Here is a 12,856-nt window from a genome sequence, read left to right on the forward strand (position 1 = left end):
CACACCAGAGGCCATGCTGCACACCCTGCCCCTGGAGCCCCTAACCCAGCTTCTGAGTGGCAACCAGTTCAGAAGTCCCACCTGGGGAAAGGGCTCGGGAAAGACAAAGTGTTCTTAAGCCAGAGCACAAGGCACACATATTGCCTTGACCCTACCTCCCTTGGGTTTTGATCAGCTGAAACACTGCTTGAACCAGCAGCAGTAGCTATTTTTGTTCTTTTCTGTATCTCTTCTCCCTTTTGATTTCTTCTTCCCCTAATTCCCTCTTCTCAAAGTTTCAGTTACATAAAATCAGGTGGGCTGGAGTGCTTGGTTGAATGGGCTTAGAGTTTGCTAAGTTACTGCTTTATGAAATGTTTTATGTTGATTGAATGTTGTTTTCAACTTTTGCCAAAGTTCCCTGGTTTTCTGAAGTTTGACAGTAAAGTTTCTGTTGTTTTGACCTCTTGAAGAATATCTTCCTCATACTTTCTGCAACACATCTGACTCAGGGTACATAAAAGAATCTTTGCCCCTTTTAGGAAATTCACCGAGGGAGATCTGAGGCTCTACAATGTCTGAGATCTTAATGTGGACAGTAAATAATGGATGTTCACACAAATATTCATATTTGCTGTTCTTTGAAGAGTTTTCATAGAAGTGAAGGAAACATTGCAAGGATCATTAATAACCCTTCTATAATTTTTTTCATAGAGTATATATAAAGGATAAAATGCTGTTTTTCACTTCTACTAAATCAAGATGTTTAGACTTCCTCCAAGAAAGGTAAAAACATTCAGTTGTATTATATCCACTGTATACCTTGCTTTGGATGTTTAAAAGAAGTAGCTAGCATAAGAAATCAGTGATCTTTTTTTTCCATTAGCACTTGCAGTTGAGTACCTCTCCAGGTATTTCACTCTGGCAGAAGTTTAACAACTTAGGGCAATCCCAGATATGGATACCAGCTGGTGATGGGTGGATCGAGAGCAGATCTTAAGATACGGGCTTAGTGGATGAAAAACTAAACATGAGCCAGTAACATGTCCTTGCAGCCTAGAAAACAAATTGAATCCCAAGCAGCATCAAGAGACGCATAGCTGGAAGGTCAAGGGAGGTGATTCTGCCCCTCTACTCCAATTCTCTGCATTGTTTTCATTTGTGTAATGCTAAGGACAAAATAGAGAATATGTAATGTGTTTCATTCTAGGATTGGCTGAGATAATATATTTGAAAATGTGCATCCAACACTGTGCATCCACCATAATGAAATGGTATTTCACATATGCTAAATGGTTACAATAATAAATTGAAAATACTTTAAAATGGAATACTAAGTTTGGTTTCATAACTTTGATGCTAGGCTGCTTTTTTTTTTTTTTTTTTTTTTTCCTGGGGGGTAAAAGCAAGTAAACAAACAAACAAAAAAAAACAACCCCAAAACCCATCCTGACCAGTTCTATCAAAACCATGATGTCTGAGTAAATTTAACTTTGCAGGGTTTTTTATATGAAATAGTAACGATGTGGGTACTCCCACAGCAATATTTTGTTTCTGAAACAGAACAAAGCTGAAAGAAAAGATAAGCCAAACTCAGTGTTATGACTAAAAACCACTGCATGTTAATTTTTTAAAGGCATCCTTCTTTCCAAAAGTGTATATTTTTTAATAGACTGACTTAAGAATTGCATGTTGTTTTGCAAGGAAATCCAGGTAACTAGTTTTAATAATTTACAATGTGCCCATTTACCAGATGCTATTATATCTTCCCTTTTTATGTGTATTCTACAAATAAAAGCATTGTGTATGAGATTCTCACACATAATGCTGTGGAGGTTTGCACAGCTGATGGATGTTAAGCGCCTTTAAACAGCAGGCTACTGATGAAAGTGAGTACAATTCTATCTGCTTAAGTGGAGTTACTTTAAATTGTTCAACAGTTCACTTCAACTCTATTTACATAAGAGATGATCCACATATCCAAGATAATAAAATGATAAAAAGCTACAAAGGATTTAATCACCAGTTTGGACTGCTGGGGAAAAAAAAAAAAAATCCACTAAGCTTTTAAAAGTTAAATATAGTTATTAACAGTTAATATTTTATGTTTCTTTGGAGACACCTAACAAAAACTAGACCCTATCATACTTCTGCCCAAATAGATTCTTTGGATTTCTTCTTACTAAAGCAATTTGGAATTTCACTATTCCTTTGCAATAATCCATATCAGTTTAGTGGAGTCCTACTGAGTCAAATGACAGCAATCTTCTGTTGTGTACTGTCTCATTTATCTACAAGAATCTTGTACCAGAGCATTAGAACAGCTACGAAACAAGATCAAATTTAGAATGACATGCTCTTGGCAGTACAAATCCATAAAGTTCATGAGATGTTCTATTCCAGTTCTCCACTTAGTTATTACCATTTGCTGAGGGTTACTGAATTTTTGTCTCGGTCTGCGACATTGTTGCCTTCTTCCTGTATTTCATCTTCTGCTTCTTTCATTGTGTTGATTATTAGTAATATTTTACTTTTTCAATGTCAGATGACTCAGAGTACTACAAGCCACTGCTTACTTTTGGACAAATAAAGAAGCTTCACAAAATTTATGTGAATTTCTTCATTTCTTAGCATGCTGTCTTCAAAATGTCACAATCCTAATGAAAGCAGTAGTAGAAATACAGCAATCTATCTATAAACTTATGAAAATTTTGCCATATTTATAGATATTCACCAAACATACTGCACACAGTGACCAGGGCCTATTACCACAACATGTGCATGTGTTCTCTAAAGTATGTGATCTCTAGAAGTTACATAATCACATGATCAATTTGAAATGTTACATCAATAAATGCAATTCCCTAATGAGAACAAGAGATAAGCAGAAAAAAAGCTTATCTCTTTTAGAGATAGCTTACCTATTCTGGAGAAACAGAATGAAGGCACCTTATTTTCTGATGTATGGATAAAATATACCAAAAAAAAATCCCAAATTTTAAATAATTTACCTAATTTTTGTGCAGCGTTCTAAGAAATAGGTGCATAATTTAGTAATTTAATAATCTGTCATTTTTGATATGTAATACAGAAACCATCAACATATCACTATCATGGTTAATAAGACCACCCACACATATTCAACATATTTGAATTATTTTATCACGGACCAAATATGGGAAAAAGATCACCAATTCTTATTAGAAATACAAAATAAGCAATCCCCTCCATCTTTTTCAATAGGCAGTAGCAAGACAGTGTAACTAGCATAGATGGAATACACAGAGGTGAAAACCTAACAAACATCTAGGTCTGTACATATCTTTGAAGAAAACAGAGAAACAGTGGACTCAGAGGTGGCCCCGAGTAATTCTAAAAAAACCAAAATTATCACAGTAAGTTCCTTTGCTTGTGTTTGTCTTCTATTCATCACCCTCAAAATAATAACAAATACAAATTAAACTATGTTGTGAGGAAATCTGGCAAAGTGACCTGCTCAAGATCTTAGTGTGAGTGCCAAGAAAAGAACATGACCCATAATCTTCTGCCTTATTTAGAAGAACAGCTTACATATCCTGCCTTCTCCTGCCTTCTTTACGCAGGAACCTTCCTGCTGGCCTCAGTTCTCCTTTTGCCCTCTTCAAAGACATCTTTCTCCTATATTCTATTTTTTGAAAAGTATGGAATGTCTTTGGAAAGGTGCACCGATTAATCCCTCTGCCTTGGTATTGATCAATGTAGTGCTGCTGTCCATCTGTACCAGCCCCAATCAACAGTATAATTGGAACCACATAGCACCAAATCTCTACCACCAGAAAAAGAAAGGAACAAGGAAAGTAATTTAATTAGGAATGTCACAGAAATATTTACATTAAAAATTTATTTAAAACCTTTCAAAATTACTCTGATTCAAATCCTTGCATATATATAAGTATGTGTGTATATAGTCATTGGACATGCAAGACCATCATACTTGGTTACTTCTATACTTGCAAAACCAGCATCACAAAAGCAAGTATGTATTTCAAAAGCATAATTGCCAGAGGATAAAATGCAGAACATCATAAAATTAATCAACTCTGTATAGCTACAGTGGAACTCCTTATAACTTTTTTTATTAGAAGTCAGCACAATTGATTATGAACAAAAGGCCACATAATTATTTGGAATTTTTTCTTTTTGTGGGTTGGATGTTCACTAACAAACTGCTTAGTGGCTGTAAAATGACCCACAACTTCAGCAGATTTCTTCCCATTTAAAGAAATATAAATATATATAAAAAAAAATATTAGGTGGCTTTGAAGAATTCACTGCAGCATTTATATGCTAACTATTTTAATGCTGGTTACTCTTCAATATAACTGAAGATATACAGTGCAGAGAAAGCACTTAGTTATGAATATACAGGAGTGACTGATATCAAATAAATTGCAGATTGCCAGCTACGAAGCAAAAAAAAAGGAAGAACCTTTTCCCCTTAGAATTTTAATTTGCAAATGAGAATTCTTGATTCTGATAATTTCTCTGTGTGTGGAGGGGTTGCTTATTTCTTTCATATTCTTGTTCTTTGAATCAATTCAGCGATAAAAATGTGGCCTTTTTAAGCTGTATCATAGTTTTCTCTTTTTCCTGTTAACTGTTTAATTTACTTATTTGTTCAATGTAACACATATTTATGTTGTGACTCCAGAAATCTAAATAATGTGGAAGTGGCTAGACAACATCTTCATATAAAGCAACCACCAAAGATATTGTGAATTAAAGGTTCTTCCTACTCACTTTTCTGAAGAATCTGCAGATACACCTGATTAAGTCAAATCTGTCATTTCAGAACAACTGAAGTATTTTGTTCCTTCTTGGATTATCTTTGTTGGCCAAGGAATAAACTGAAGATGCTAATGGCTACAAATAGGGGGAAAAAAAAGAAAAAAAAAAAGGAGATTAGACTATGTAATTAGTGTATCAAATATAATGTTGAATTAAAAAACATGGAGGTACATCCAGATTAAACCCCATATTTGCATGATGTTTGTGAAATTTTATTTCTAAAGAATGAAATAATAATCATAACCTTGCCAACTTCTGTGCTATATAGACCTCTTTTAAAAGTTTTAAAAATAGGTTTTAATGGAGTCTGACTTCAAAGAGGGCAATGAGAAAAAATGCGGTCTTAGAGCTTCTAGGTAGGGCAGCATTGGTGATCCTGATGTGCTCTAGTTGTGTGAAATAAGTGTATTTAATAAAACAAAATTGGTTATGTCTTGTGGGTCCTTCCATCACTTTATCACTTGGTCTGACTCCAGTCACTAATATTTTACTAGAATGTAATACCTGGAGTGCATGTAACAGCAAATGTTACAGATTGGTGAGATAATAGCAGCATCAAGAGGATTACTTTCTGCACCCTTAAGGATGTGGAAAAGGTTTACAATGGGGATCCCATCCATTCTTCATCTGAGATTTTTTCTGGGATCTGATTAAGTTAGCTAATACCAGTCATTCCAATAATTCCTCTTTCCTTTATTGTTTCTGATTGCTGTTTTGCTTGAGTGGATCATCAAAAATGTTTTCCCTTTTTGTCCTAGTTTCTTCACTAATATGAAATTGGTGAATCTTGACCAGCCTAAACCTGTGCCTCTCCCCTTACACCTGTTTAACTTGTTATCAGATCTCATAGGGACAAGTGGACACTTCATCTTCCTATATAAATCAATTTGAAACTCTTTGTTAATGCCTTAAAAGATATTTCCAATCTAAATCTATGCAAAGAAAGAAAAAATACCTTTAAGTATAATAGCTTGGCAGTCAGTGTGTAACCATATTATGGTGGAATGATAATTTTTAGCTAAATTTTGGAGCAAAAACCTCTTTGTCATAAAATCAGGAAAAAAATGGACAACTACTGCTTGAACCAGATGTTCAATTAATTAGTATATTTGTTTTGGCCTTTCAAAATCGCTCTCCCAGATGCTTCTCACATCTCCTCTGTCTCAGTAAAACATTAATCTTTCACTTCTTCTTGTCTCCAGTCCTTACATACCTGTATTTTGTTTGCTTTCTTTCACTTTGGAATGATAAAGTAAAATTAGCAAGATACAGCCATCAGTTGTGTAAGGAAAATAGAATTACTTTTCTGACATGGCTTTCAATCCTAATTAAACTGGGCTATCTCAAAGGTAATCCATTCAGTTTCTGTGAGGATGCACTCATTAGCATGTCTGCTGAGGGAAGTGCTTAAAACAGAGATCTTTGTAGAGGGGTTTATTTTCTGTCTGTCCAGAACCTCATTAGCACTGATATAGGACTTCCCCCCCAAATATTTATTTTATTTAATTAACAAGACATTCTTAAAGCCATAAGAGTTTTGCCTCATAATCATTCCCAAGTACTGAGATGTTATTTTACAACAGTGGTGGAGAACCACCTACTGGAAATAATGCTTCTTGCAGTGCAATCCACGATTCTTTTGTGCCTGTTGTATCTTTTCAAATTCTCCATCCCAAATGAAAAATGGTTCTGAGGAATAATTTCTAAAATGAACAAACAAAAGGAAAAAAACCCACACAAACAAGTTTGCAGCCAATTCAAGAACAGAGGCAGAAAATAAGAGAAAAATCATCCTCCAAATGTCAAGAAGGAACAAAGCATTACTTTTTTATGTAAGGGGGTTTTTTTTGTTGTTGGTTTTTTTGTTTGTTGGTTTGGTTTTTTGTTTGTTTGTTTGTTTGTTTTTTTCCCCTGGAAGATGAAACAGGAAGGAGGGAGCTGTATTTCAAGAATAAGGCACAGCAAAAAAAAAAAAAAAAAAAAAAAAACCAAAACAAAAAAAAAACAACACAACAACAACACAACAGTAATTATAGTAAGGGCAGTATTTTCTTTAAGTTCTGCCTCCACCTGCCATGCTACGGGAGATTTGGCACTGCGACAATAGAAAGCATCTTGTCAACAGCAACACTGCCAGTGCTGAGATGAATATCCAGGCATGATACCAGAGTTCACAAAAATAGGACATTACCTAAAAATATAATAAAAATGCTGATAAACTAATTTCTTTATTAGCTGCAGAACTGCAGTAGAAATTGATAATATATATTCATCACAGAGAGCTTCCATCAAACTGTTGTAGATTGTTTTCAAAGTGATTTAATTTGTGGCTATGCAGTCAAGTAGCTCGTGGTAGAAATGAGAGAAAGATTCTGCCCTAACAGGCATTCTTACACTCACTTCTTCCACTCACTCGAGTATTGCCAGAACTATTTCTTCAATAGGGGGGAATAACGAAATTACTTTTATTGAAACATCTTTATTTTGACTCTTCTAATTATTTAGCTCCTTTTCTAGATTACAGATAGATTAATGGGTCATTGAAAAGAATTAATGTATCCTTTCTTTTTCTTTCTTTCTTTAGCAAAATACATTAGTATAAGTCCTAATATGGGAGAGATGGGGACTAGCTACATTTCCATGTTGTTCCGGTAGAATGTTTCTCTAGCAGGATCAATTATGACGCCTATGTGAATGCTAAATGCTTTTGCTTCAGAAACTCAGTGTCATGTAAATGCTGAAAATGCTGGGTTTTTTCATTTTGACAAGGGACCATCCTCCCCAAATGAAAGTCATAGAAACGATACCAGCTTCATTGAAACAGATATCCTGAGTGCGTTATCCAAGCCCAGTCCCCTGAAGGAGCAACAGCCTCCTCATGAGGGGAAGAGGAGGGGCACCCTGTGGTGACCAGTGACAGCACCAGACGCAATGGCCTGAAGTTGCGTCAGGGGAGTTTTAGGTCGGATATTAGGAAAAGTTTTTTATCCAGAGGGTGGTTGGCCACTGGAACAGGGTCCCCAGGGAAGTGGTCACAGCACCAGCCTGACAGAGCTCAAGAAGCGTTTGGACAATGTTCTCAGGTCCATGGTGTGGCTCTTGGAGCGTCCTGTGCAGGGCCGGTGTTGGATCTTAAAGGCTCGCTTCCTATTCAGGATATTCTGTGATTCCAAAAACAACTTTGGTTAAATACCAAGCACAGCATACAAGTTTTTACGCACAACTATTGTTTTTTTACCCTCTACTTATACTTTCTTTTTCCCCAAAGGAATGTATAAAGAACCTAGATGCGTACACTCCATGCCACAAATCAAGGAGCAAAACAAGCCGAAGGGTGTCAGGAACAGTGTTCGATGCTGCTCCAAACGAGGGCAAGAGCTCTTGTTCATGATTAAGATTTCGACGTGATTTTACTAGTCTTCCAGTCAGGCAAAAGCTTTTACAGAATTCACAGCCATGTTAGCTAATAATTTTCGTATTTTATTTTGTAAGAAAAACACACTCAGCGATTCTCTGCCGGCGGCACAACTGCGATGGATGCGCACCAGTCCCGTCATGGGGCGGGACGGTGCCCTGAGTGGAAAACTACCACTCCCAGGAGGCATCGCCACCGGCTCTGGGGGGGGCACCGCGCCCCCGCACAATGCACGTTGGGAGTTGGAGTTTCTTCGCCCACCGCTCTTCTCCCCACGGCCCGGCGGTTGCGCCGGGGATCCTCGGGCGCCCCTCAGGCGTCCGGGTCGGGCGGGGCGCGCGCAGTGCGCAAGGGCCGGGGCGGGTGGAGGTTACCACGTAACGGTGAGTGTCTGTGTGTCTGTGTGTCTGTCTGTCTGTGTCTGTATCCCTCCGCCAGGGACCGCCCCCACGCCCCCCGGCGGAGTGGCGGTCAAGATGGCGGCGGTGGCTGAGGAAGGAGCGCCGTGAGCGCCTCCGCCAGCCCGGTCCCGCCGCGTCGGGCGAAGCGAGGCCGCGCCGCTCCTCCGCTGCCCGAAAGCGAAACATTCGTCCGGGCAGCCCGGGCCCCGCGAGTGGCGGCCGGCGCCGGAGGAGGAGCAAGGCTGGGTGACCTCCCCTCCGGCGCGGGGTGAGCCGCGTTCTCCTGCCCCTCGCGCGGCGCGTTGTCTCTTCCCCGTCCCTTTCCCCTGGTGGCGGCGGGGCCGCGCTGGTGCGGTGAGGGAGGGCGGCGGCCCGTCGGGGTGGGGGCGAGCAGCAGGCAGTGGGCTCGGAGGCCGGTCCGAGGCGGCGGGGAAGCCGTGCGGTGGCAGCGGGCTGTGCGGGCCGCACCCCTCGCACTGGGCAGGGCGCGTTACCCGCTCTCCAAGGAGACGCCGTCGCCGCATTCGCGGCAGTGGAGGCGCCTTGAGCAGAACCCGCCTACCCACGCAGCCCGCGGCGCCCGGGGTTTGGCGCCGAGAAGGAGCGGGATCTCCGCCCCCGGGCCGGGAGCGCCTCGCCCGCCTCAGGCAGCGAGCGGTGCGGCCGGCAGAGCCGCCGGGCCGTCGCTCTTTCCGCCGGCCCTGTTGGCGGCGACGGGACCCGCCGAGCTTGGGCCCGCCGTGGGATCGGAGCAGGTCGGGACGGCAGAGCCTGCGGGCTCTGGGAAGGCCCCGGCCCTGGAAGCTGGAAGCGCCGGGCACACCGCCCCTAGCCAGGGTGTGTGAGTGTGAGCGCTGCCCGGTGCGGCAGGAGAGGATTTGCTCTGTTCGCTGCTCTTGCGTGCTGATACTGTATGGTTTGCTTTTAAGGAGTTAATGCCCAGTGAGGAGCGCGTGTCTTAAAAAGCTAAACTTTAAAAGAAATGTTTGGCCCCCTTTTCAGCGTTTATGGTTTTGTGATGGCTTTTTGCGACTTTCTGTTTTCCGTTTAATTTTTTTTTTAATTGTCAGAAGTTTTCTCTTAGCAGTATTAGGTGCTCTAGACAGCTCTTGGATTCGCATGAATGCTATAGGACGAATTCTCAAGAGCATCTTTACTGTAGGAAAAAAGCCTTTTGAACTACATACCTCTGTTTTGGTTGCATGTTAAATAGTGTTTCTGTGTGATCTACGTATGTATTGCTGTTACATGTGCAGAATATGTTTTGACTCTAATCTTACATGTTTTGCCTATAATCCTGCATGTTACCTGAGGTTAGTATTTCTGTAGAAAGTATACTTGAAAGTCTTCTTTTTTTTCCCTCAGATCCCTGGTAAATGTCATAAGGCAGTAGGCACATACACAAAAGCTTTTGTACAGATCCTATGACTTGCAGGAACCTGAAATTGGCAATGGGTTGCTGTACATAGATAGACAAGTGGATAGTGAGAAGGTAGCAAAGCTTTTAGAAGAGGATTTTTAATAGAAATAGCTGATAAAATGAAAACAAAGAAAAATGCCTATTGTTGAAATGTATATGTGGAGGTGGAAAGCACAAGTTTATGTGAAAGAAAAAAAAACCTAGCTGAACCTCTTTGTGTTTTTCAACTGAGTTAAAGACGTAAAATACCATCAGAGCTTTCTGATTTTGAACTTGCTTGATTGCAATTCATTTGCAGCCATCAAAGGCTATAATAGGAATGTTTAGAAACTTTCTTTTTGGAAAAGACACAGTTCTGTTAGAACACTTCAAAACCCGCTTGCTGGAAATAATGAAGGTACTGTTATTTTTGGGCTCTATTTATCAGGGCATTGTTGGTGTATGCTCAGTCTCCTTGTTTAAGCATCCTGTTATTCAGAATATTCCATCTTGGGCAGTGAATTTACTTCAGAGGTAATGAGAGTCTCCTACAGCAAAGATAGCTGAGAGCAGGTTTTGTGAAAGTTTTAAAAGAAATAAGTGTGATTAGTTACTTGTGTATGTAAAGATGAATACTGCCACTTGTTTTTACAGTGGAAGGTAGGGAAAACGACTTTTGCTATGGTTTTAGTACAATTATATAACATGATGAGGAAACGGCTTACAGAATTGGACTGTAAACCCAGATGGCCTCTAATCTTCATCGTTATGCTCAGTGAGACAGGTCAGGATACAGTGCCTGTTGAAATGTTGGGTCTTGCACATCTACAAAGCTGAACAGTTTAACTAAAGAAAGTTCTTTAGAATCATGGCTGGTTTTAAACTGATAACTATGCATTTGTTTTGAACACTTTAGCATGAGCTTCCCTGTGAACTTTTTATAGGATGCTTGTGTTTTTACATTAAAATAAACAAAAGGTGAAAGGACATTGTGTTCTAATTTTTTAACTGAATAAGTCAGATTACCTGAAAGCTGCACAGAAGGAACATATGAGTTTTGTATAGTCATAAAGTTAGGCACGTCAGGAAGTTATCCGGTTCTAAACGTGTCTGGGGTTTTTAAATAATTTTTTATTATTATTTCTGTTATTTTTTGTTGGCCATCTGGTTCACAGTTGGTTCCCTCTGGCTGCATGTACCAGTGGGCAGTTCTGTTGGGATGAAGAAGGGAGTATGAGTTCCTGTGTAGGGACAGTAGGGCAAAGTTCCCAAAGCAGCAGGCACTTCCACCTGTTCTGCTTGTGTTTTGATGGTGGTTGTGAGAGGCAGGAGCGGAATGACTCCTGACTGTGTTACCATGACCAAGGCGGGCACACTGCCCAGTGGAGATGTGGTTATGGTGTAAGCAGCATGCCTGGTACATCCCATTTCCTTTATGCTTTAGTAATAGCCTGTTTTTGCGTAGGAATACTGCTTTGTGCAAGTGTGTCCACTGAGAGGGCTCTACTGTGGGATTTTGATTGAATCCTATACCTAAGCAAGATAGGTGTACTAGGATGGCTTTTAAACTTAGGTCAAGATTAATCTGTTTTCTTTTCTGGAACCGCTGTTAATAAAAGCCCAACAAACTCCTAAATACTTCCTAATCTTTAGTTTTGGGTGATTTTTTCACCTGCATTCTCTGAAAATTAGAGGTAGATAGTTGCAGTAAAATGTTGAAGAAGTGGTTCCTATCACTTTCAATATTTTTATTTTTTCAATTAAGCTTAGGATTATGTCCTAACATAGCAGTGGAAATGAGCTAGAAAAAGTAAATCTCTGCAAGACTGCTTTTCTTCTGCATCTGTGACAGTTCTTACGGAAAGTTTGTGCCTTTCTGCAGTAGATTCATGCCAGCAGCACTTAGCAAATATAGTTATGTATTTCTTCACCTTTTGGAACAGGCTAATCTAATTTTACTCTCACAAAGGAATACTTTTAACTTTTTTTTTTTTCCTAATGTCAAAATATGAAGTGAAAGTGAAAACTTCAAACATTTAAGTTGCTTTATACTGCACAGAGTGACACTGATGGAGAGCAGCAGAGCTCTGTGGAAACCCACATTATTTTATTTGGTTTTGGTAGAAACTGTAAGGTAAGTGGCAGGTCATTCACTGCTTAAATAGCTTAACATGTGGTATGAAAGTAAAAATCCTCTTACTTATGTCTATTTTCCCTGTATTTTTTCAAGAGTGTCATTCAGTACTCTGTTGTCAGCATCTCAGTATTAAAATGAATGTGAAATTTTGACATACTTGGTCTACAAAGTCACTTACTGTATTGAATAGACATCACCCTGGTCTTGAAAGTGTAGGCTGTATGAATTACAAAGCAGCCTTTCTGAGCATTGTACAGTTTGTTTTAAAGTGAGGATAATTGAAAGCCTCAAAAAAATAAAAACTTTCTTTCATAGATCAGAAATTAAAAGACCCAAACTCACAACTACTATTTCTTTATTTTTTAATGCCAGTTTCCGTGTTCTTCTCACTGATACTTTTCTAGGAACATAAGATAGTAAATGGGGAGTTTAGTTTCCTAAACAGCTTTGTGTTTACATATTATAATGAATATGTAGTTGTCATCTCAGATCATGAATCTTTAAAATATTCTATGTAAACTGCTTCTAATACAGTGCAATTCCTTCAACTCCTTCTTCTAGATTGCTTTTACTGATCGCTTGTCATGGCAGCAGGAGGTGGGCCCTTTGAAGAAGGCATGAATGATCAGGACTTGCCCAGCTGGAGCAATGAGAGCCTTGATGACCGGCTGAACAACACGGTAAAATTACTCTTTTCT

General features: G+C 39.6%; 1 protein-coding gene across 17 annotated transcripts in view; it reads left to right on the forward strand.

The window, feature by feature from the left end:
* Window positions 1–8,681: 8,681 nt before the first annotated feature.
* The window catches only part of PCM1 (pericentriolar material 1), a 41,020-nt gene continuing 36,845 nt past the window's right edge, over window positions 8,682–12,856 (forward strand). For 6 of the 17 annotated variants that reach the window (XM_040063834.2, XM_058420534.1, XM_040063845.2 and 3 more), the window contains exons 1-2: window positions 8,684–8,890; window positions 12,720–12,838. In XM_040063834.2, coding sequence (XP_039919768.1) covers window positions 12,743–12,838 — 96 coding nt within the window. In that variant the 5' untranslated portion in view covers window positions 8,684–8,890; window positions 12,720–12,742. Of the gene's footprint in view, window positions 8,891–12,719; window positions 12,839–12,856 lie in introns of all 17 variants that reach the window. The other 11 variants (XM_058420533.1, XM_058420535.1, XM_058420536.1 and 8 more) reach the window with 4 other exon arrangements.

The sequence above is a fragment of the Hirundo rustica genome, chromosome 5, assembly GCF_015227805.2.
Source record: "Hirundo rustica isolate bHirRus1 chromosome 5, bHirRus1.pri.v3, whole genome shotgun sequence".
Taxonomy (NCBI): domain Eukaryota; kingdom Metazoa; phylum Chordata; class Aves; order Passeriformes; family Hirundinidae; genus Hirundo; species Hirundo rustica.